Consider the following 25,016-nt stretch of genomic DNA (forward strand, 5'->3'; position numbering starts at 1 on the left):
GTGAACCAGAAAGGCAAGGAAGTGATTCTCCCCTGGAGCCTCCAGAGGGGGCGTGGCCCTGCCTGCACCTTGACTGGCACCAGGAAAACTGATTCAGGACTTCTGACCTCCGGAGCTCACAATAATAAATGTGATATGATAAGACATCAAGTTGGCAAAAATGTGTCAGTGCAGGATAGGAGAAGAAGACAGAGACGACATACAAAGGTGGGTTGTAGGGCCTGGAGAACCGGGAAGGAGCAGGAGGGAGCTGTGCTTGATTGGCAGCTGGAGCTGCAGCTCACCTGGCAGGGAGAGGCTGCCCAGGACGCAGAAGCCAGGTTTCTGGCTTCCCAGTCCAGGGGCCCAGAGGGTAGGGCAGGGGAGCTTGCTGGGGAGGCAAGTTGAGACCCCACAGGACCAGCAAGGCCCCTGCTCTACTCTGAAGAGCCTGAGAAGCTCAAGATTCCCAGCAACCCCAATGTTCCGGCAACCGATTTGGGTGGAAAAGAGAATTCCAGGGTTATTGAGGATCAGAAGAGTGTAAGCAAGCAGGAGGCATGAGGTAGGAGGACATGGTGGGGACTCAGCATTTGGAGCCAGGTCTATATTCAAATGAGTCAAGCAGGAGTGCAGGAGGAATGTAAGGGGACAAGTGCCAGCTCAAAGGTCAGTGCCTCCTTGGCACAGCTGAGCACCGGGCCCACACCTAACAGCTCAGTGCCTGGTCTCCGCCACTCAGAATAATACGTGTTTGGGAAGGTGGCTCTGACACCTGGGGAGTCTCCTGGATGGGCCACCAGTGGTGAGCTGGCCAATGGCCTTGCCACTATGCCAAGCTCAACTGGACCTTGAACCTGAACATCTCCAAAGTTGAAAGTGGCGAATCTTACTGGGGTCCTACCCCAAGGGTTGCCTCTCTCTGTCACATGGTCAGGTTCAGTCATCCTCCACTCAAAGAGCTGGAGAAAATTCACCTGGTCCCAAGACAAAAACCAGGGCCAGATAAGCAGCATACGGAGAGCCAGACCACGGAGGACCCTACCTGCCTGCCTCTCACTCAGTGACAAGGAGGAGGGTGGAGAATGGACACTGTTGTTGGGGGAGGAGACTCCTGCAGATGGGAACTCAGTGACATAATTGGGGGACCTAAGGCTCCGGTTCAGTAGTACTGAGAGTTAGCAAGCCCCACCCTAAGACCTTAATTAGAGCCCATGAGCAAGCCCAGAATGAGAATTACAGTGACCATGGAAGAAGGGACAAAGCCAGAGCAGGCTTGGTGTTCAGTGGAGTAGTGTAGTCCATAACTCATGATTTTGTGGAATGTTGTGGGGTTTTTTTGTTATATTTTCAATACTCTACAACATTTAAAATGTCTTCGTTTATATGGGGCATTTAGAGGAACTATCTTTCCTAGTTCTTGGGAGATTTTATCTGTGTTGGTTAGCTTTCTGCTACTGTCACAAAATGCCTGAGATAATCAACTTACAAAAAGAAAAGGTTTATTTTGATTCAGTTTTGGACGTTTTAGTCCATGTTTGCTTGGCTCTGTTGCTTTGGGCCTGTAGCAAGGAAGCACATCATGGCAGGGAGCATAGGGCAAAGCCAAGCCACTCACTTCATGGCCAAGAAGAAAAGGGAGGGAAGAGGAAGATCCCAGGAATCCTAAAGTCCCTTTCCAAACACCCCCAATGACCTGAAGGCCTCCCTTTAGGCTCCGCCTCCTAAAGGTTCTACTACCTTCTAAATGTGCCACCCGGGGACCAAGCTTTACCAATGGACCTGTGGGGAATATTCAAGTCCAAACTACAGCACAGAGGGATTTGCTTTCTTCTTTTTCAGTTATTCCTGGTTTGGGGGGTTATGGATCAGATCTGTATTATTTCTACTCTTTTAAATCTAATTGATGATTCGAGGTCAAGAAGATGGTCCATTTTTCCTCTGACCCCCGCATACTAGCCCAGAAGGACAAGCCTCTAATTTTAGGGCACAGAATTAGACCTATGAGGTTCTCTCTTTCAATAAACACGTACTGAGCACCAATTGTGTTCCAGAACTGCCCCATTTGATAAGACAGCTGTCTGGCCAAGGTCCCTGCCCTAGAGCAGTGGGGCTGTGGGGAGGAGAAAACATAGAAACAAAAAAAACCACAATGAATAAGGACTTCAGAGAGTTTGAGAGAAGATGATAAATGGTATGGAAAGAGAAAAGATGCAGCCAGGTATGGTGGTGCACACCTGGAATCCCAGCAACTCGGGAGGCTGAGGCAGGAGGATCACAAGTTTGAGGCCCTCAGCAACTTAGTGAGACCCTGTCTCAACATAAATATATATATAAAGTTTGGGGATAAGGCTCAGCAATAAAGTGACCCTGGGTTCAATTCCCAGTGCCAAGAAGGAAGAGGAGGAAGAAGAAGGAGAGGAGGAGGAGATAATGGAGGAGGAGGAGGAGGAGGAGGAGATGTGAGTCAGGTTAAGAGGCGGAAGGAATGTCATGTGATTAAGGTGGCCAAGGTGGGCCTTATGGAGACAGTGACATTTGAGCACAGAACTGAGGGACATGAGACAGCTGGGAGAAGAGCTTCCTGGGCAGAGGCAGCATGCAGGCCAAGTTCCCAAAGCAAGGCTGTCACTCACACATTCAAGGACCAGCCAAGAAACCAGGCAGATGGAGCAGGGTGAGTCAGAGAGCTGCCCCAGAGGAAAGCAGCGTTGGCCTGCGCGGGGCCTGACCCACCAGCGCGAGCCTTTGCGTCTTCCAGAGTGAGTTGGGGTCCCCTTGAACATCTGAGCAAAGTGAGACGATACGACTCACACTCAACATGATGTGAGTCATTGAGAAGAGCCTAGAAGCACAGGCAGAGCTTGGAGAAAGGAGTTCACTGCAGTGATCAGGTAAGGGACGGTGGCAGCTGAGGAGGCAGAGGAAAGTGGTCAGTTTCTGGTCATGAGTTGAAAGGAGAGTTTTAAGTTAAAATACAGATGGGCCATTGTTTTGCAGAGCAGCGGCACTGGCCCAACAGAGAAGGCTGACATCCAAAATGGAGTCACCCGGGCCAACATTCCCCATCCCCAAACTGAAACCCAGCCATCTGATCTTCCAGGAAATCAGGAGAGAAAGGTAAATTTCCTAAACAGGCCAGTTTCAGTCAACCTAAAGCTCCCTCTGCTTTAATCCTTACCCCAAATAAGTCACTTGGAGTAGTCTGACGTTTCCCAATCAGTTATCTTTTTGTGTCTGTCTCCCTGTCCCCTGCCTTGCAAGGAGAGCAACTTTGAAATGACCGCTCTGGTTTTTATTCTTGCGTCCACTTTCTCTAGCCCTCTTCTGTCCACGAATCGACTCTCTCTGGCTGGCTCACTGCAATGCACCGCATCCTAGGGGATGAGATGTCACCTGACTCTAGAGTCACAGATAAAGCCAATTAAGAGCTTTAAGATGTTGTAATTTTGTCTTTTGACAAGATCCACAGGACCTGCTAACTGACAGGATGTGGGCGTGAAAGAAAGAGAAGGATCAAGGATGGATCCCAGGGTTTAAGGCATGGAAGGAGGGATTGCCCCAGGAAGGGGAGAGGGAGGGAGCAGAGCGCCCCTGGGGAGCTGTGGAGGGGGCTCCGTGGTGTGGAGTGAGAGGCTCCTTAGACACGTCGACTGGACTGCAGATGCATTTTGGAGTCATCAGCCACAGATGGTGTTTAAAGCCAGGAGAGCCGAGGACATCACAAGAGAGGAGCTATGAGGAGCAGCAAAGGTCCAGAGAGCTGCAGAAAGAGGCTGGGGAGGAGGAGGAGGAACAGCCCGGGGAGGAGGAGGGCACCTGGGAGAGCTGGCTGTCCCAGAGAAGGACAGAAAATAAAGGCTCTGGCAGAGGGGTCAGCACATTAAGCACTGGGGTGTGGGGGACAGGTTGGGGAGGGGGGCTCCCTCAGAGAAGGATGAGAACTAGCCCTTGGGCTAATGTGGTGGCCCTTGGTGACCTGAGGAAGGGACACTGTTGTGACATTCTGGGAGTGAGAATGATTGACTGGAGTATGTGGGTCAGTCAAAGTCTTGATGGAACAGAGGTGTCCCTTCAAATTGGTGAATTCGAGAATGTAGTAAAGAGACTTGGGGCAAAGCTGTGGGCAGGTGCAGGGAAAGTCCCAAGAATAGGTAACAAGGAGGCCGCTGTCACCACGAGCCACGCCAGCAAAGCCAAGGTGAAGAAGTGGCTGCTGGGACCCAGAGTGAGTGGTGAAGAAGGGGACACAGAACTGCCACCAGTGTGACACCCCTCCCCGGGGAAGGGCCAGGATAAATGCCCTGGCCTCGCTCTCCTCCCTCCCGCAAGTCCTGCCTGGGCCCAGCCCAGCGGGAAGCCAGAGGGCGAAGGGACCTGTGGATGCAGCCACGCAGGTCAGGCTGCCAGCCCGAGCAGGTGGGGCAGGGTGGGGACAGCTGCAACAGCAAAGGAAGGTTCCAGAGCGCTGCTCGCTGCGTTGATGATGAGAGTTTAGCTCCTCTGTGGCTCGAGGTGCAGTTGCTGCAAGAGAAGAAGCCTCGGACTGAGATGAATGGAAAGGCCATTTTCAAAAATTCTGTTACATTTTTAAAATTGAAAAAAAAAAAAAAGGATGAATCTTTTAACGGACTGTCGGCGGAACAAAAGAGCAAACTGAGCCAAAAGAGAGCTTGGTGGCCCTAATCAGAAGGAGAGGCACCGCCACATCCTTCCTCAAACTCTCTCCTCCCTTTGGACCTACTGTCCGCCGGTCCTCCTCCAGCTCCACCGCAGCCCGCGCCTCTACTTGACCCCAGTTCCCTCCGGCCTGCACTGGGGCCCAGCTCCTTTTTGAGTCAGCTTTGTCACTGCTGTGACTAAAGGACCCAACCAGGACCACTGTGAAGGAGCAAAGGTCTATTTAGGGGCTCACAGTTTCAGAGGTCTCAGTCCATAGAAGGCCGGCTCCACTCCACAGGGCTCAAGGTCGGGCAGGACATCATGGTGGGAGAGGGTGGCAGAGGGAAGCAGCTCACATGGTGATCAGAAGGCAGAGAGAGACTCCACTGGCCAGATACAAACATATACTCCCCAGCCACACCCCACCACCTCAGTCACCACCTAGTTAATCTCATCAGGAGGACTAATTCATGGATTGGATTAAGATTCTCACAACCCAATCATTTCTCCTCTGAACCTTCTTGCATCGTCACACACGTGAGCTTTTGGAGGACACCTCACATCCAAACCATAACATCTTCTGAAATGGAATGTGAACGCCAGGGCTGGCACTCCAGCAATCATTAATGATCCATGAGGTACTACACGAGGAATGGCAGAGCAGCAAGATAGAAGACATTGTGCCCTTGGTGACTGTAGTCTCACCTCTACATTCAAGACTGTCGACTTCCAAACTTCTTTTTGGTGAGGGACAAATAACTTCTATCTTGTTTAAGTTACCATTATTTGGAAATTCTACAGTCATGGCTGAACATGATCCAGATACATCATTTTAACCCCTAAACTGAAAATTCATCCCACGTTCTATTTCCAATTTCCCATCATTTCATCTTTATTGTCCAGTTCATTCTGTTGATGATTCTGCAATGAGTCCAAATGACATGAGAAAGGAGACTCAAATAGCAAATTCCAACAACAAAGTGCTCCTCATTTGAAAATGAACCCTCTCCTTCTATCCAGGTTGTCAAGAAGAAAGTATAGACTGAAAATTACCCTAATTCTTTTATTCTATAATGCATATTTCCCCCTCATTTTAGCATCTCTGCAATCTGGATGCATCTTAAAACAAACGTCATCCTACAATTGTCTGACAGGTAGCATTCATGACCTTGTTTTGTGAAAAACCTTCCTTCCACTGAGAGAGAGTGCCAGCATGGAAATAGATTAGATTAAATAGGGGTATGTCATCTTGCAAACTAAAACCCAAGTGGATTATGGGCCACATTTTATATTCCCACCCCCCCACACACACACCGATTTCTCCTTGGCTCAGCTTCAGCTAGAAGATTCTAGAAGCCTGACCTTTGAGACCTCGCTGTCCCACGTTTCTGGTCTGACCCTGGCATCTCCACCTTTCTCCTAAACAGCTCTCCTCCCGCCTGAGTGAGCCTCAGCATTACCTGGGGGTCTTAGCAAAATTAATTCCAGGACCCAAACCTGATTCAGCAGGTCTGGGGTGGGGCCCGGGGATCCGGGTTCCTACCAGGTTCCCACCAGGTTCCCACCAGGTTCCCAGTGGCTGCCTGAGCTGCTGGGGGTGGGGGGCTGCATATTGAGAACCACTCTCCTAAGGAAATCTCTTTTCCTGTCTTCCTTTGTTTTGTTTTTCTTCTGCTGCTGCTCCTGTTCGGATTCTTAAAAATAAAATTAAAAATGCACCCAGCCACACTTCTCAAATAATTCTGGCTCCTTTTAAAATGTCCTGTGCAATCCGGATCCTGGAGACAGAGGATTAGTGGCATGCTATATTTATAGTAAGAGTGCCCATAATTTAAAAAAAAATTTTTCTCTCTTGTAAAATCTACCATCCTTCCGGTGGGGGGGGGGGGGGAGTCAAACACTTGGCTATGGCCTGACTTCTGGAACTGGGACATCCAGGCCAGCTTGAGAGTTGGAGTGGGACTGAGCATATCTGAACAAGCCAGCCATCTTCGAGGCCAATCCTCGGGTTTCTCAACCCCACACGAGCGACCTCTCGGCTGGATCACTTTGCTGCAGGCATTGTGGGGTGTTTGCGATATCCCTGGCCTGCGCCCACCAGAGGCCAGTGGCACCCTCCCTGTTGATATCTCCAGGTATTTCCAAAGGTTCCCCAAGGGCCAGAGTCACCCCTGGTTGACAACATTGTGCTGTGGTTTAGTTCCTTGTCTCTGAGGTCCCTCAGAACAGTGTAAATGGAATGGAACATGTTTGCCAACTGAAGGGGTGCCAGGGACATCACCCCACAACACGGCTCCTTGGCATGCCAGTTATTTTTAAAGGCGCTTGGAAACCAGCAGGTGCTGTGACTTCTCTGAAGTTCCCCTTTCCTCGGGCCCTTCATCTCCCCGCCCCAACCAAAGCATTTACTCTTCCTCTAAAGTGCCTTACCACCCCCCACTTCTCCCCCCTGTGACGAAGGGTTAGAAAGTCTCTCACCGTGATGGTGATGTCCCCCAGGCACATGATGAATTGTACACCTTTTGTCCTGTGAATCGGTCTGTTGCCGGTTTCTTTCTCAGACTCACTATATGCACACACACAGGGAAGGACGGCGTCCCTCTCCCCAGCACAACTACTCAGACTTTCAGTGCCCAGAGCTAAACCCTCGGCACTCCGGAGCGGCACTTCCCAAAGTAAAACAGGCCTCAAAGTCACCCAGGGAATCTTACTAAAATGCAGATCCTGATGCAGGAGGCTGGGGTCTTAGTCCCCCACACAAACCAAAGGAATCAAAATCCTCATTAAAGTTGAGAAGCCCAGCCCCGTGTGCGCACACAGGCTGGAGTGGAAGCTAGAGTCCTGGCCAGGAGACCGGGCCAAAGCAGCACAGGAAAGGCAGCAAATCATCGTTCTGTCCCCAGGGGGCGGTGGGACTTGCATAGAGGGAGTCTTTCTTTCTCCCCATAATGAGTCCCCGCCTCAGCTGTGCATGCTGTCTGAAGCCTCAGCTAAAGACCCTGGTTACCCCCTGCCCAAGTGCTAAGGCCAGCCCCTTGTAAGCCCTAACCCTAGCCCCAGTACTCACATATTGCTAAGTCCTCTCCTATGTACCTGCCTGTTTCTGCTGAGATTGTCATAGCAGCTTGCCTCAAATGCCATTTATACTTTGCTTCCTAGTTCTCCTCCTCCTCCTCCTCCTCCTCCTCCTCCCCTCCCCTTCCCTCCCTCCCTCCCTTCCTTCCTTCCTTCCTTCCTTCCTTCCTTCCTTCCTTCCTTCCTTCCTTCCTTCTTTTAAGTTCCTAGCCATCTCACCAGCTCTGGGATTAATGATCTTGGAGGCAAGATCCTTAAATAATACCTTGTTTCCCTGTCCATACACAAATGAGTCAGTCAGCTAGTGATCAAATGATTTCTGACTTTGAACGTTTTGAATAAGGCTAAATCAGAATAGGAGGCTTATGATTATGAGAACAATAACTTCCTAGTTCCATTTACCAGAATTAGATGACTAGCCTACATACTCACCAGCAAGGCTGAGCGCCCAGAGGGGCAGAGCCTTTACAGCTAAGCTGGCCACCCACCCCTAAGCAGACCAAAGCCCATGCCCTCCACAGACAGGCAGCGATTCATGAGGAAGGAGAAAGAGGAGCCGAACTGGACATGCCCAGTTGCTTCTCCCAAACTTGTCAATCAGGTAAGAATCACGCAGGGAGGAATGAGGGAATGGGTGGAGGGAGACCAGGAGTATTAACCCACGGGTCTTTGACATGTTGGATGGAAACGCCAGAGACAGGGTACACACTCCCCACAAGAATAACCATCCTTGTCTACAATGCAAAACAGACTATTTAGCAGAGTTCCTTTATCCTTGCAATCCTTGAAGACAGTCTCCGGTGAAGACAGTCTCCGGTAAAGACAGAGGAGCCGCGTAAGTTTTTTGGTCAAAAATATTCAGCCATTTTCCTTTTCTGTGAATGTATGTAAGGGTCATGCTTTCTATTTCTTCGACATGAGTATCCTCTGCTTCCTTGGCAGTCATCCATTTGTACTTCATTAATGGGTTTAATAATAAATATCTGGAAAATGAGCAGTTAGTCCCCAAACACAGGTCATTGCTTTCTGCTCTGTATCTTTTACCATTATAGAGTAACACTAGCTCTTTAATGCTTTATTCCTGTGGCTTTTTAAATCATGGTAGCAAGCCCTCAATTTCCCACAGTTATGAAAGTTCAAAAGATCTTTTACTCGGCATGTAATACCTTGCCATGAATAGCTTTTTATATGTGCTTTTATAAGTAAGCAGCAGATAGTTAGATTGACTTTGCTTTTTGTGCAATCAGTCACAACACCCCCGTCCTTATTTAAAGGAAGGTGGTACATTTTTCTCATGTTTAGGACACCACAATTGCTTCTCATTGAGTTAAATTCTTAGTGTTTTCTTTTTGTTTCCACTTCCATAGCTTTTTCATGAATGTTAAAGTTTATCTCTTGTTAAACCAGATCTAGAAGAAACATCTTATCTCAACGCCAATAAATCCAAGCTGACCTCAAGTTTTATTCTTAGAGGAGAAAGCCTCAACATTTATTTCCACAATTCCTCCCCAGATTTTTGAGAATGAAAATCAAGTTTCTTCCATCCTTTCTGCAATGACCTTTGTGGGTTTTAGTCTAGAAATTCTAAGCTAGAGCTTGCTGTTAACGCATGTGTGCACTGGTTCATCAACAAGGCCCGCTCTGTGCAAGCCATGATCCAACCATGCCTGAAAGCTCCCTTCCCTCAAGGAATTTACATTCCATTAGGAAAGAACAAAAGAAATAAACAAATCTTAAATATCATATGGCGAACACTGCTGGAGATGTTAAGTTCTTCCCTCTTTAATTGACCTGATACTGTCAAATCACCATCTCATCCAGGGGCCTCCCTCTTGAATGGCAGCAACCACTAAGGCCCCAAGCTCTGCCCTTGGTGAGCAGGCAGCTGTTGATCAGCTGTGGATGGGCGGAGGGTATGCCAAATCTCTGCCCCGCAATCCTATCCAGATTCCCTCTCTCCCTCGGGACCTATCATCTATAATCCTCATCCTGGCACCAACTGCCATTTCGATTAACGTTCTTTGTTTGCAATTTATTCTGGCTAAAACAAAAAAAAAATGATGAAAGAAAGCTGGACCACTCATGAAATAGAAGGAGGAGTTAATCCACCAGGCCTTGGGAAGATTAGGACCTGGAAAGTTTCAGTCATCAGACCTCATGAATAATCTCTTTAGGACCCAAAGACCAAATGGCTCTGCTCTTCTTAAGCTAGCACAAATTCTGAGGAAAAGAGTCCCAGGAGAAAGACTGATTGGCTGGCTGGGTCATGTGCCTCATTATGATGGGCAGCTCTGATCATAGACACTAAGTGATGATATCAAAGGGACAGGGAAGCCCTGCAGAGGAAAGGTATTCATAGGACTGGGCCTCAGCGCCCACAGCTCCTGTTCTATGTCCCTCCTGACCATCAGCTGAACCCTACTTACCCTTCAGGGTCCCAGCTCTGGTGACAGCCCTGCTTGCTGCTCCACAGCTCTCTTTGAAGGCTGTCCAAGCAGAATTAATTGTCCCCTCCTCTGTGACTCCCCAAATGCTCTACGCCACACCCCTGCTACAGACGCGCACACATTAACCTGTCTGTGCCCACCGGGATCAGCGGGGAGTCTTTCCATCTGTCCATCAACACAGTGTTGGAAACATAAATGTCTGCTAAGCTGAACCTGTTGGAGTCTTTTCTCTCTGAGCAAGGATGTGGGAACCATTAATTCACACCTATTTTGAGCATCTCCAGGCAACTCAAGGTGTTTGCTGCTGCTCAGGCCGCTCCCTCTGACTTCTGGCAGCTCCTTTGTGCAGATTTCTGAGAGCCCCTGAGCTCCTTGCTTCGGTTCTGTTTGTTCTTACATCTTACCTTGCTGGTTTTTCTTCCCATGGTTGTCGTTTCTCTCTGTGTAAGGGAGTCCAGTTCCTTCAATGGTTTTGTTTGTGTTCTGGCTGGTAGGGGACATCCTGGGGCATTCTTGGTATGGTGACTTCCTGGATGTCAATTGCATGTCCTCCAACAACTTGGAACAGCAAAATTCATATCCCTGGATGAAGATTCCGGGGCTTAGAGAGAATATCTCCAGAGTCGCCCGAATCTATTGAAGGTCTTCCAGATGTTTCTCTGGGGGTAGTTCTAGCTTCGCGATTTTATCGAATTAGTTTAGATTTGTTTTTCGTCCCCCACCTCAAAAGACCGGGCCTTTCTCCTCATCCTACCTCTGATTTAAAAGGCACTTCTGGATATGCTGAAGGTGGTTCCAGAAATGCCCTGGGTTCTGGCACACAGGGTAGAGGGACACACTCCAATGGCTTCTGCAGCATCTATTTGCCCTCCTAACAGAATCCAGAGTTTTGCTTGGGGAGTCTCCCTTCCCTTATGGCACAGCAACTGGGCAGTTGGATGACATATTCCCCTTCCCTGGAACCAAGGGTGAGCCTCAAAGGACAAGCCAATCCATCGTACCCTCTTTGCAACAAAGATTGGTCCATGTTGTTCCTATAAGGAGGGCTTTGAGGGATGACCGTGGGAAGATTTGCCTCTTCTACTTTCCCCCACGGGAATGAGGAAGCAGGAGGCCCTTGTGGCACATGCAGACACCTTGAAACCACACAAGAAGTCCCCTGAGAAGGAGCAGGAGAGGAAGAACTGCAAAGGAAACAGAGCCAGAGCCATGATCCAGCCATGCCTGAAAGCTCCCAGACCTCCAGAATCTTCAAAGACTCCAGCCAATAGAGAACCAGGCCTGGTTTCACTCTCCAGCACATAGTAGGTGTTGGGAAAAGTATAAACGGCAGCTGTACCCCAGAGAAAAAACCCCAACATGGCGCCTAAGGACTTCTTCTTCCTACCTTCTTCTTCTCTGCAGTGGCGCGAAAAGTTCCCGCCCTTGTGAACTCTCCCGCCGGCGCCAATTTCAAATCTCGCTGGTGGGGAACCTTAGCCCAATGAGAGCTAATTCCTGGGCTCCGGAGCTGATATCTGGAAGAACTTGCCAATAAACGGGTGGCCTGCCATTTATCTAAGCCCTACCATCTCCCCTTTAGTTCTATATAAGCACACAGCTTGTTGCAATAAAATTGGAATTCTCCCGGCGAAGTGTCTTTGCGTGGGGAATTCTTTCAGTAGGTCCTCAATGTAGTTTACTGACTGGATGAGCAATCAGTCCTTCCAGGAATAAGGTGATCCCCCACTTTGTTCAAAGAGGTCTATAGGATCCCTAAAGTTCTGAGGGAAGAAACAGAGGCTATGAGAAGAAGGGACGATCCTCCACCCACCTCCACCTGGTCTCCATGCCAACCACCCCAACGCCCACCCTCATCTCTAATCCCTCACTCCTCACTCCTCAGCATCACCCCTCAGTCCTCACCTGTCACCTGTCACCCCTCTCTCCTCATCTGTCAAGTGGGGACAATGATCCTATCAAAATGCCAGGAGCCCTGGCCAGGCTGCCTGCTAGTCCCCAATGGGGATAAATGCTTTGAGCTCCCGGGACAGGCACTGCCTCCTGTGGCCAGGTAAGCAGGGAGGGAAGGAGGGGCCTGTATTTATGGGCTTCTCCCCTGGGAAGGCCCTGCAGAGGGCTTTCCGCATTTCCCTTCCTTTCCGTCTGGCTCACACCCCTGCAAGGTCAGTCACTTGTCTCTGTTCTATGGAGGATGAAGCTGGGTTCAGGGAGGGGATGGGACTGGCCAAGTTCACACAGCCCCAGAGCGGAGGAGCTGCCGCTCAGGCCCTGGTCTTGCTGACACTCCCTGCCACATTGTGCTGGTGGTGTGAAAGCCATACCAAGACCCTTCCCAAATGTCTGCAAGTGTCCCCCAGACCAGGTCCCACCAACACTGCCACCTCAAACCTCAGCTGGGACAATGTCTGTCTGCCTGGAAGACAGCCGGGTTGTCGCCACCAGCCTCTGGCCCTCCACTCCTCCGTCTTCTGCCCCAGGTATAGACCAGCAGGGGCTTGCAGGGGCCCTGTCCTGGGCAGGCCAGGACTGGAAGTGGGTCATGAAAGCAATTGTCTCAGAAGCCTCGCTCTTCCTGGGAACACCCCTCCTGCTGCCACGGAACAGCTGTGGGCCAAACATCCCCGGGAATCAAAGCTAATTTTCGGTTAGCTTTTGAGGCAGCTCCTCAGTGACTCACTGTTTGGTCCCTGGTGACCCAGGCCAGGAGCCAGGGGCTGCTAGGGGCCCTTGTTAAAATCAAAAGGAAACGGTGAGCAAAAGGGAGCCCCCTTGTCAAGAGACCGTGACTCACTGCTACTGGGTGCTTCTGGGCAGGCGGACTCACCTCTCTGGCTCACTGGCCCTCAGTCTTCCCTAGAGAGGGGCGAGAGAGCAGGCCAAGGTGTGGAGAGGCACAGGGGAGCTATTAGCAGGAAGTGAATGGGCAGGGCAGGAGGCAGGGCTGCAGCCTGTTTACTGCGCCTTACTCCTCTGTTAACAACCTTTAATCCCAAATCACAGCCCAGGATCTCTGCCACTCAGCCCTCTGCTCCTAATTGCCAAACCTCCCCAGATCTCCATCCCAAGCCAGTGAGTTTATCTGATTCCTTCCTGGGAGCTCCAGCCTTGCCCAGTTCTTCTGTCTTCTCTCCCAGAAAGGAGGCTGACCCCGGGCCCCACATGTGCACCTGCAGCCTGGATCCAGGTGGTTCAGCCCAGAGTGCCAGCATGACCTTCGTCACAAATCCTGGCCACTTCTGCCTCTGTGAACCCTTTCCTCCAGATAAAAACATACTAAAAGTTAAATTTTACAGCTGGGCATGGTGGCCCATGCCTATCATCCAAGCCACTCTGTGGGCTGCAGGAGGATCACAACTTCAAGGCCAGCCTCAGCAACTTAGCAAGGCTCTGTCTCCAAACAAAAATGAGAAAGGGCTGGGGATATGGCTCAGTAGCAAAGTGCTCCTGGATTCAATCCCCAGTACCAAAAAAAAAAAAAAAAAAAAGTTAAAATTTAACAATCATGTTAATATGAAGATAAATATAATCCAGGCTGAGTTGTTCTCATTCTTCTTCTGATTTTTTAAGAAACTGAAACATTCTGAAGGATCTCAAAACTGGTATGGGTGTTAGTTAAGCTCTGTATCCCCTTCACCTGGAAGATACGTTGGCTCTGGGTAAGTCCTTTGGGCTGCCTGGACTCAAATTCTGACTCACCAGGTACTTAGGCCTGAGCCTCGGTTCCCTCCTCTGTAAGATGGGAGTGGTCGTGGTCGTAACACACAGGACACACGCACGGCTCAGCTGATCTTGCTTGTGAGGGGCTCAGCAGGGTGCCCAAGGTTTCGTGAGGGCCACTGCCTAGTCACATTGGAGTTTCCTGTCCTCCCACAAAGGAGGCAAGGGTGGGATGCCTTCTACCCCGTCATCTACACAGGAAAACTGAGGATCCAAGCAAGGTAAAGCATCTGCCCCGGCCACGTAATAAGTGGCAGAACCAGGACTCCCAGGCCAGGGCCAGCAGCTCCCGGCCCTGAACGTTGATGGAAGTGGATGGTCAAGTTATCCCAGTCGCAGGTCGGGAGTGGGGAAGGCCTGGGGAGGGCGCCTTGCCTCCATTCACCCAGTGGGAATGTGGAAACGGGGCAGACCCGGCGCATGGCACTCCTGCTGTGAGAGCTCCAGTTTCTCCTCCTCTCTGGGTCTCAGTCGCCGAATCGATGAAACAGGACGAGGGAAAGATGTCAAGAAAGAAAAGCCCAGCCCCAGGCCCTGGGTACCAGGGGCACCAGGACAGTGGCTAGGAAAGGGGAGGTGACAGAGGACATGAGAGGGGAGAGCCATTACATCCCCTGCTTCCTGGGCTGTGGGCCCAGCTGGCCCCTCCTCTGGGGACTTGGCCAGAGTCTCAGACCTGAAGGCTCGTTGCATCACTGGGCACTCAGGGGTTAATGACGGGGAGTGGACAGAACTGGGTATTTAACTGACTGGGAGGTGCCCTGAATTCAGAGCGCCCCTGCTCACTCCCTTCCACTCTCAGGCTCCTCTGCCCCCTGCTCACCTCTTCCGAGACCCCCAAGATGAACCCTCCCCATCTTCTGGCCTTCCTTTGCCTCCTGGGTAAGTGAACTCGTGACCTGTGACAGTCCCCCTTCCGGCCCCCCGCTATCTGGCAACCGGGAGCCTGCTGGATGCCCCTGAGCTTGGTTCTCCAGAGGGCACCATGGGTACCAACTACTGGGGACCCCCTCTTCTTGCCACCAGGGGATAAGCCAGTTCTGTCCAAGCCAGCAGTGGCTGGAGGAGATGGGGGAGTAGGGGGGAGAGTGCAGCCCGAGGAGGGGTGGGAGCATGGACAGGGGCTGGCAGGGACCCCAGCAGCACATTCGGGCTCCTCCCTGTACTGGCTCCATTTTTGGCTCCAACCTGCCTCGGTGGGCACCGCGCCATGGCTGCATTGGGAGGATCTGGAGGAATTCAGGGGGGTCCCTTGAGGGAGTTAGGAATCATGTCCTGTGGTATCTGTGAGACCTCAGGGGACAGAACGCTCTCGGAGGATACCGGAGCTAACAGCTGGGGGGACAATGAAGGTCTTTGGGAGAGAGGTGAAAAGCCAATGGGGGTCCCCAGAAGGGTGAGTGAGGGATATTCCTGGGGTGGTGGAGGAGAGTGGGGGTGGGTGGCTGACGTGAAGGAGTGGGGTCGATAGGATTACGACACAAAGGATGCCACTGGAGGGGTCACTGCTTAGTATCATTGTTGTTATTGGTGACGGGGTGCTTTGGGGAGAGAAGCTTCACTAGACAAATGTTGAGCTGTCTGGAATCAGATTTGAGTGACATGAGGGGTGGGCCCTGGGTGAAAGGCTCCCTCCTCCTCCACAGTGGCCCTGGCCAGCGGGAACCTGGTCCAGTTTGGGGTGATGATCGAGAGGATGACAGGGAAGTCAGCTCTGCAGTACAATGATTACGGCTGCTACTGTGGCATCGGTGGGTCCCACTGGCCAGTGGACCAGACAGACTGGTGAGGAGGTGGCCAGCAAGGGGAACCCTCTGGGAGGAGCACCCTGGGAGGGGGAAGGATCTGGGGGCACTGAGAGACCAGCAACTGACCCTCTCCTCCGAGCTCCTTTGGGCTGTGCCCCAGCCTTCCCTGTCCAGCCTGGCCTGGCTCACAGGCCCCTCCAGTTGACCATGACCCCACAGGTGCTGCCACGCCCATGACTGTTGCTATGGGCGTCTGGAGAAGCTGGGCTGTGAACCCAAACTGGAAAAGTACCTTTTCTCTGTCGGCCAGCAAGACATCTTCTGTGGTGAGTGGACAGACCCAGAGCAATCCACATGTTGTGGGGAGGGGCAGCTTGAGACGGGATCCCCCTCCTCATGTGACCTTCGGCCTTGTCAGGGGCAGATCCTGGACTGGAGGAATGGGGTTTCCCATTGTCAGTAGTGTGCAGAGACCTGTCCCTCTGTCTCCATGCTCACCAGGCATCTGGGCTAGAGAAGCCAAGGTCCATTGGTGCAGCCCCAGTCCCTGCCTCAGCCCCAGAAACTTCCTCCCCACCCAGAGACTCCTCCCAGCTCCAGCCTCTGGGGAGGGTGCAGGAGGGGCCCAGCTGAGCCGCACCCAAATGAGCTGGACTCACACACCCATCTCAGGTCCCCAGGATGGAGGCAGCTGGAGTTTTGATTTGGGACAGCAGACCCCATTCCCAAAGGCTGATTCCCCTTACTAGGGTTATCAGGCTGGGCCGGTTCTCTCCACTTTGCCACATCCAATGCCCTGGACGGTCCATCCCTCCTCTGGTCTCCAGCTGGGGAAGCAGCCTCAACTGAGACAGAGTGTAGGGTGGAAGGCGGATCAGAAGCCACCAGAAGCCGGCCTTCCTGCTGTAAAGCCAGGATAGCCTGGAGGGAGGGCAGGGCCCCATGGGTGTGGTGCAGAGATGGATCTGGAGTCTTCTCCTGCGAGAGGACTGTGCAGGAATCAAAGGTCTACCAGAGGGGAGGGACAGAGCCAGGCCAGCACCTCCAAGGCAGAGGTAGCTCAGAATGTTCCTTCCGCGGTCCACTCAGGAGAGCAGCTGTGTAAGGTAAAGGTGGTGAGCGCCCCACCCCTGGGCTTCATGCAAGGCTAGGATAGTCAGCTGTGAGAAGAGGGGAGGGGGCGGGGAGGGCTGGGCTCTGGGTTCTTCTCAGGGCTTCACCTTCTGCCCACCATGTGACTTTAGGCAGGTGACACAGCCCCTGGAAAACTCTGCATCCTCATCTAATAAGGAGGTAATCATACCCCCCTCCCTAACTCAGCCCAGCTCCTGGAAGGAACCCCCCAAAAGAGGGTGTGAAAGAAAAGTGACCACAGCATTCAGAGTGACCAAGAGAGCTTTATTGCAGCAGTGCAACAAAGAAAAAAGAAAGAAGGAAAGAGAGAAAGAGAGAAAAGAGAAGAGGAGAGATGAAGAGGGAGAGAGCAAGAGCAAGAGAGAGACAGAGAACTCGCATAAGAAAGACAAAGAGAGCAAGAGAGAGAGAGCAAGAGAGGGGGGGCCTGGCAGGAGGGAGTTTTTATAGCCCAAGTCTAATGGGGCTTCTGGGTCTGCAAGCTGCCTTGTTGGCCCAAGGGGGGGGTTAAGTGTTCAGCCTTGAGGCAAACAGGTGATAAAGGACCAGATAGAGGGGGGTTTGAGTGCGAGGGCTATCTTGCAGCCAACATCTATCTGTTCAGCCTGTCCTGCAGACAACACAGTTCAGCCTGCTCTGCACCCAACAGGGTGGCTGTCAAGATGTCAAGCTCCCCAATCCTGAGTGCTGCTGAAATAGCAGGCGTGGGCAGAATCCTGACGGGAAATAAAGGCTCATCTTTGGGTGAGGGGGAGGAGGCACCAGGACCCTTGTGGAGAGAGACGTATTTGTGGGGACAAAAAGGAGTCGGTGCAGAGAACAGGAGCCTTCTGCAGCTTGGGTGCCTGCAGAACTGACGCCAGCCGGCCTCAGGGACAATGGTCTGGGAGGTCTGATTCCTAGGCTGGTGTGAAAAGAAAAGTAGGTTCTGTCCTCTCCGGGGGGAGCAGGCAGGGGGCCCTAAGTAAGGCTTCCAGCCTGGACACAGGCCCCTCGTGGGCATGAACGGCCATCTAGAATTGACACTACCTCCCGTAGTTTCTCCGCTCCTCAGTGCACGATCACAGGAGGAAGGAGTTGCCCAGAAATCCCTGGGCGGGGGCAGGTGAAAACCAGGCAGGAGGGGGCCAAGGGCCATGAGAGTGGGCCTGGGGGAGCAAGGAGGGACAGTGAGGGCCAACTTCTGGCCTTCACAGGGTCTCCCACGCTCTGCTCTTGACTCCCCCATTCTGGAACAGCCCCCTTGAGTGCAGGCTCCCATCAGAATGGGGCTGAGGATGAGGCTGAGAACATGAACCCAAGAGCAGCCAGGAGCCATCCCAACCGTGTCCGAGAGCGGCAATCCCGCACCTCCAACCTTTGTGCCTGACTTACCTATTTCATCCAGCCGGCAAGACCACGTGCCAGAGGCAGACCTGCGAGTGCGACAGGAGGGCTGCCCTCTGCTTCCGCCGCTATGTGAGCACCTACAACCGCAAATATGCCCATTACCCCAACAAGCTGTGCACGGGACCCACCCCGCCCTGCTAAACTCTGCTTGGCTGCAGCCCCGCCTCAGGCTGCTATACTCCCAGTCCTGAAGAAGTTTAGAACCCAAGGCCCTTCCTCTGGAAAATTCCGTCCCTTCCCCAGAGTTTCCACATTTCCCCCAGGAAGAGCCTCAGGAGCCATGGGCCTCTGCAGCACCCACAAGACTCAGTAACCCCACCCATTCTCTCTTCTGAATAAGTGAATATGCTCTCTTTAATTCTAGGATTCTCTGATTTGCAGATTTTGTCATGCTAGGTTTTGATTAGTCTATAATCCCGTTCTCTCATTTATTCATTTGTTCATTAGTTCATATTTTGAACACCTGCCATGCACCACCCTGGTGCTAAGCACTGGAATACGGTAGGAATGAATCTGATTTGGGGTCCCATCTGTAATGCCAATATTAAGTCCTTTTAATTTTCCACAGCAGTAAGTTTCCATTATTCTCTTCTTCTAAAGTTCTACAATCTTCTCTGAGACAATAATGGCAATCTCCAAAAGGAATATTTCTGGCCATATGGCTTAATGTAAGAAGGATAAAAACTACCAACCTAAAAATATTGTCCCCACTGTCATCAGGCCTCAAAACGCCCCCACTGACAAAGACTGATTTAGATGGAAAAGTAGCTCCAGATCCATCTTATCTAACCCTCTTTTTTGACACCTGAGGGTCAGAGAAGGGACACTGTACCAGGGTATCCTTGCTCTTCTCCCTTGATTTTTTTCAACAAGTTGGCATCAGCTGCCAGTGTTGTGACATGGCCATGTTGACCAGAACCTGTAGTTGTTACCTTGGAAAGATCGCATATCTAGGGCAGGCCAGCTGTGAGCATATGCAGCCTGTGATGTTCCTGAGAGAGCAGGAAGAGGAGAGGGTACAACATGGCAGGTCAACCAAAGGATTTCCACCAGAGAAACAGCCGGTTCTGAAAGCCACAAGCCTCAGTAGATTTAACTCTGGAAGGCAGATCTGCTGTCTCCACCAGCTGCCAGACACGGATGGAATCCTACAGGACCAGGATGAGCCTATTGAAGGAGACCAAGCATGTGCTGCATGGTGCAAAGCTGTGGCCCGTGCTGGATATACTTCACTCCCTTTCATCCTTCGCATGGTGTGTGTACACCCATGGGGACTTTGAGGAGCACAAGAAATCAAAGGGATGCATCCTCCTAGACTTTTAGACAACAAAGCTCTGAGCTAGAAAAAAAAAATAGCATGGGGGACCAGTATGTGAGCTTTGCTGTTGTAATTGACCCAAAGTGGGAACCATCCAAAGATGGTGTCTTGAAACAAGATTGGCTTTTGTGAGCCTGAGTCCGATTTGTCAGGGAACATGATCCTAAGGCGCCCCCTGGTGTTCAATTTGTTCAGATTACTAGGAAGAAACCCAAATTCGGTTCACATGGATTTCCCTTCACCCCCGGGCAGTTCCTCAGGCTGGTGAAATTCCTAAACTTGCATTGTCAGAAATGAATATGCTAAGGAATCATCAGAGAAGGACTTCCCACCATCTTAGGGTATTGGTGTGTCTGCAGAAATAAGAAAGTCGGGGAAAAGGAGCTGACTTGGGTAGAGTAGAAAGGTGACTTCTGGGCATAATGGGATGAGGACCTGGTAATCTTCCCATTGTAACTGTCCAAAAATGTGAGAACTGCAACTAAAGACAGATCTCAGTACAACCTGCTGTGACCCCAGGTGGTGAGCCCCTTGGTCATTCATGGCCAGGTCGTATCCTTTGTTTTTCCAGAGCTCAATAAACGTTCAATGAATGAATCGAGGAGAAGGTTTGGATTCCATCTGCACATGTGTGGATCTATAATGCACTTGGTTTCTAGTTGCAGACTTGTGAAAATGACTGAAAAAGGAAAATGAGAGCTCTGAACTGAAGTCAGAGGCTCCAGGTACACATCTATGTTCATCCTCTTAGCAGCAGGGGGTGTGTTGGCGCACTGACTGCTCAGGGAGGTGTGTGGACAGCAGCAGCAGCAGCAGCAGCAGGGGGTCTTGTTAGAAAAACAGCCCTTACTCCAGCCCTGCTGAATCCTTCAATAGGTTAACAAGACCTCCAGGTGCGCAGGTGAAAATCTTAGAAGCCTGGTCACAGATTTAGTCTCTGTATTTGTAAAATGGAACAATGACATTCCCGACAGATGGTTGTGGTGAGGTTTAAATAAATGAGTATGTGTGACAGCATATTTATATGCCTAGCACATAAATAAGCATTTGGTCCTATGAATGAATGTTAAAATAACAAGTGATACCGCTGGTTATCGGTGACCTGCTCCCTCTCGTTGAAGTTTGAACATTAGAGAAGCACGCCGAAGCAAGCATGTAAGTCAGGGTTTACTTAAAAAGGGGTAACATAGACTTCTCCCGGGAGTGAGAAGGGGGCCATAGCTGGTTCCTGGTATCCCGAGGAGAAGTGAGGTGTTCTGCCCTTTTATGCGTCTTAGGCTTCCTTTGTTCTCCTGCTCTCTTGCCCTTATCTTTCTCCTCCCTGTGACTAGGCCTAGGAAAGGTTGGTGGGGTGGCCCAGTGGTGGGAAACAGGTGGGCTGAACAGGGAAGGGCAGGCTGGAGCAGCCCAGGACATATTAATTAACAACTTCACAGCTCTCTGTAAGGAGAGGCAATTCCTGGGGCAGGTTGCCTTAGCAACTGGTTGGAGCAGGGGAGGGTTACCTTGATAGGGTGAAGGAAGGGCTCTGAAGGCCTTTCAATCCCTCGGGGGTGGGACAGTTTCCAACTTCCCGGACTCACTCAAAGTGGCCTCCTTGATCTGACCAGACTCGATTTATCTATCTATACTGTCTGTCTGTCTAATTCTGGCTTCACAGGGATAACATTTTATTAAGCACCTAGAGTTTACAGGGCACTGTTCTCAGCGCTTTATGTGTATTAATTCTTCAGATGAATGCGTGGATAAAGAGTAAGGCAAAGGACTACACCAAGGCTGGTGAGAGGGCACTGACCTCAATGTTTCATAGCATCTCTCTTCCATTTTGAAGACAGGGTTTGGATTGTTTTTGCTTTTGTTCCTACTTACCCCCCTAACAAAAGCTAGGCATGAAGTGCCCAATTAAATCACTTGCTGAATAAGTGATTAGAAATCACAATGGAATTCCCGAGCTAACTGAAGAGTCTGATTATGATTCCACGGACATGTGTCTGCTTCTCTGAGGTTCTTTGCAATGTTGCAGCTGGAGAACTGAATACTATTAAAGATCATCCTTTCTTTCAATAAGCTTTGTATAAACTACGTTTCTGGCATTAGGTTGAGTGTTAGGGATAGAGAAAAATTAGATGGGTTAACTGGCAGGCAGAGAGCAAATATTCTACACTAACTAAAGCTAAGAGTAGAGAATCAGGACCAAAGGGCCTCCCTCCTTCATCCAGTCTCTCTCCCGTCCACCAGTGGCTTGATGTCCATCCAGTCAACTCCTCCCGGCCATACCATCAGTAGCTCTCCATTATCCACTGCTTTTCTGCCTTCATTCCTTCATGCAATACTTCCCTCAACCTAAAAAGCTTCCCCTGTCCACGAATGCACCTCAAATTCCACCTTTCCCAGCTGGAGCAGAGTTCAGTCTCCTCTGAAGGCCAGCTCATGTTTTGGGACCTTTACTAGTGCTGCTTACCCATTATTTGGGTTCTTGTGTGGTGACAGTAGGCAGTCCTGGGTCCAAATCCTGCTTCTGCTACCACCTGTGATCTTGGTCCATTTATTTACTCTTTCATGTGTAAAACACAAAAAGAGTATCAGCCCTGTGGGGTGGTTTTAAGCTTCCTATGAGACAATGTATTCAGAGTGCCTGGTGCGTTACTAACACTCCATCCATGCCCAGTCACCTGTCCTTTTGCCTCCCCGGCGGCATCATTGAACCACAGATGCTAAATAAGTATCTGTTCAGTTGAATCCATGGGCTCATGACAACCGGAACTATTTTAGGGAACTGATGCCACACACTAATGCTATATGATTCATGCAAACAGTCTGTTGGTTCACTACCATCTGAGTGCTCATTTATCTTAAATGGGCCTTATGTTTTAAAATATTAATCTTCAGTGTCCTTGAGCTGACAGCCCACAGACAGATAAAACTGGCTGGAGAGACCTCACAGCTACCTGTAACATCCCCAGGTCAGAAAGCACACGAGACCTATTCCATACACCAAGAAAGCAACCAGGCTGAACTAAGCACACCTGGTCTTTAGAACTCACTCAGCAAGCGTGGTATTAATCTTCCAGTAGCGAAAGGGACATGGGAAGCATGTGAACAAATAAGTCCCCAGTCTTCCTCCAAAATTTGTACCCTTAATAAACTATCTTAACTACATAGACGTTCCCACTCCAGGGTTTTGCTTATGATGGTCCTTAGGTACAAAATGCTCTATTCTGCATCCTCTCTCCCCTTTCACTCCTGGTCCCAATGCCACCTCCTATAAGAGCCTTCCTTGATGTCCTGATGGCTGTGTTCACAATCACCTTCTCAGCCTTCCATTAGGGCATGTGTTCTCTCCGGTCACAGTCACATGTTCCTTTTGCCCCCTGGACTGGAAGCTTTTTGAGGACGGGCCCATGTCTGTGTCACTACCCAGAAATATTAGCTATATACAGCAGAGGGTCATCAATGTTGGATGGATTCCTGAATGTTTAGATGGGTGACTAAATTGAACTAAATCTGAGTAACCAAGTCCTTCTATAGGAAGGTTTTTAGCAAAGAAAAGAGCTAAAACTTTGTTTTTAAACTAGAATTTATTGGTATACAAAACTCCATTTCATAGATAAGTGGCACATCTTTGCAGCTTCTATTGCACCAAGTAGTAAAGATTAAAAACAAAAAAGGAAACATTTGGTTTTGAAAACACTGCAAATAGCCAAGTACAGTACTTTGGTAAATAAAAAATAAAATGGTTCAGATGAACACAATCTGTGAAAAGAAAAGGCCTAGGGGAAATGAACTATGGACATCGATAGTGGTCACATTTCTCACCCCCGAGCTCCAGAGATAAGGCAGACTTGCTAAGTCTATGGATTATGACCCCATGGAGGTCTTAAGTATCTCCAGACCGAAGCTAGAACAAGTATAGTGCAATTAGGAAAAAGAGAAGGCCCATCCCCACAGACTCCTTGCCCTCAGTCCTAGGGGTCTGGCGCACACCAGCACTCTGACACCAGGAAGGGGAACACGTGGGTGCTGAGTCTAGCTCCTAGCTCTCTTCCCCCTTTCTCTTAGTGCTAGTGAAAGATGCTGGAATGGTAGCCACCATGGAAAACAAGCCCCAAGAATGGAAAGACACCAGTACGGCTCAAGTTTCAGTCGAAAGACTTGCCAGGGAATCAAACCACGAACAAAGGTCTGTGACTACGCGACAATGATTGTCATGGACGGCTGGCAACAGGGACCTGCTAGATAACATGCAAAGGATCAGAGCCAGACCCCAAGGGTTTCCTCCAGTGATCAGGACCTTCTGTGACAACCAGCACAGCGAGCAGAAGCACTGTGGATCACAGGTGTGCTCATGGAAATCATGCTGCACATTGGCACCAGTCCCTCCCTGGGTAACTCTGAGAAGATATTCAACACTTCACTTAAGCTACAAAGTAGTCATAATGAGGAGGGTTAAGCAGAGATTCTAGAAAAAATCACTTGGAAGAAATCATTAAGAGCCTGAGGTTTTGAGAGCATGTTTTACCTGGGACAGAAGAGGGTCAGGCCATCCACAAGGCACAGCTCTTTCCTGTGGTCCAGCCTCCGTGGACAGCAAGTCACACACTGTCCACACACCGGGCCACAGAGGTTTAGTATCATCTCCACTTGTGAGAAATGATCAGTTTGACTTTTTCTAATATGTAGTGGCAGATTTATTAAAACTTAAGTGCATGCATCTAGATCTTCAATTCAAGGATGTCAGTGGGAAAACAAAATCTACTTCACAGTTAGGGAAACACATCTCTGTAAAAAGTGCCATTATTAAGTCAGCTCTGAACAACTGCCAGAAAGCTGTTTCAGCACACCCGACGTGCAAACGGAGATGAGCAAAACCGTGAGTAACGACAATGGCAGGAATGCTGCATCTGACCCTGCATCTACAGGTGCGATACAGACTTGAGGTAAAGAGATGAAGAGCTATGTGTCTACGTGACATGGGCGTCAGGGAGGACACGGAGGTGACACACTCAATCAAGAAGCTCCACTCTCTTCCTGCCACAAAGAGCCTTCTCTCCAGTCAGGGTGACTTTTAGTCAGTTCTGACTAGGGATTCAAGTTTCCTCCCATCAACTGAATATTTGGGTTGAACATTTCACAGAGGTAAACTCAAGGGTGTTCCATGTTGACCCAGTAAAACCCGGGCACACTCTAAAGAGTTTCTCACAATGCAAGAAACTGCACATTGACTACAGGGACTCACTACAACTGTGATCCACTACCAAAGTCCATCTGAAATGACCACATGACATGTGAGCAACTCTCTCCCCCCACCTTTACAAGGCCCTCCTCCCCAGCCCGCCATCATAGGTCACATTGTCAAGCTCCCCGGGGAAGCAGAGCAGGGCACTGTCTATGACCTACATGAAGGTTCACTCTGAGCCCAGCTCCAACTGCCCATTAAGGGAGACACACATTGCACAGTCCTCTCCATCAAAATGAAATTGGAAATGTCTTCAGAGCTTATTTAAAAAACAAACAAACTATAAATGACTTCAACTAACATTTAAG

The 25,016-nt window shown here is 50.2% G+C and overlaps 2 protein-coding genes across 5 annotated transcripts in view; one reads left to right on the forward strand and one right to left on the reverse strand.

Moving 5' to 3' along the window:
* Positions 1–4,488: 4,488 nt before the first annotated feature.
* The window catches only part of OTUD3 (OTU deubiquitinase 3), a 49,077-nt gene continuing 28,549 nt past the window's right edge, over positions 4,489–25,016 (reverse strand). The window contains exons 8-10 of one of the 4 annotated variants that reach the window (XR_014023618.1): positions 18,140–18,231; positions 15,924–16,063; positions 4,489–4,503 (exon numbers count right to left, since the gene is read on the reverse strand). Coding sequence is in view for 1 of the 4 variants with exons in the window: in XM_081306972.1 (XP_081163098.1) it covers positions 18,220–18,231 (12 nt within the window). In the remaining 3 variants the exon portion in view is untranslated. Of the gene's footprint in view, positions 4,504–7,917; positions 11,927–15,923; positions 16,064–17,252; positions 18,232–25,016 lie in introns of those variants that run through there. The other 3 variants (XR_014023619.1, XR_014023620.1, XM_081306972.1) reach the window with 3 other exon arrangements.
* On the forward strand, positions 12,042–24,601 carry PLA2G2E (phospholipase A2 group IIE). The gene is made up of 4 exons (XM_081306984.1): positions 12,042–14,765; positions 15,530–15,668; positions 15,851–15,957; positions 18,153–24,601. Exons 1-4 carry the CDS (start codon positions 14,726–14,728, stop codon positions 18,293–18,295), a joined length of 429 nt encoding a protein of 142 aa, XP_081163110.1. The 5' UTR covers positions 12,042–14,725; the 3' UTR covers positions 18,296–24,601.

The sequence above is a fragment of the Spermophilus citellus genome (genome assembly GCF_964194105.1).
Source record: "Spermophilus citellus genome assembly, chromosome: 9".
In the NCBI taxonomy this organism is placed as follows: domain Eukaryota; kingdom Metazoa; phylum Chordata; class Mammalia; order Rodentia; family Sciuridae; genus Spermophilus; species Spermophilus citellus.

What these genes read in the sequence shown, in the direction of transcription:
- PLA2G2E (XM_081306984.1), top strand. Translation starts at nt 14,726, where the DNA reads ATGAACCCTCCCCATCTTCTGGCCTTCCTTTGCCTCCTGG. An exon ending in CCAGTGGACCAGACAGACTG is followed by an intron (nt 15,669 to 15,850) that starts GTGAGGAGGTGG and finishes ATGACCCCACAG; the next exon opens with GTGCTGCCACGCCCATGACT. An exon ending in CCAGCAAGACATCTTCTGTG is followed by an intron (nt 15,958 to 18,152) that starts GTGAGTGGACAG and finishes TATTTCATCCAG; the next exon opens with CCGGCAAGACCACGTGCCAG.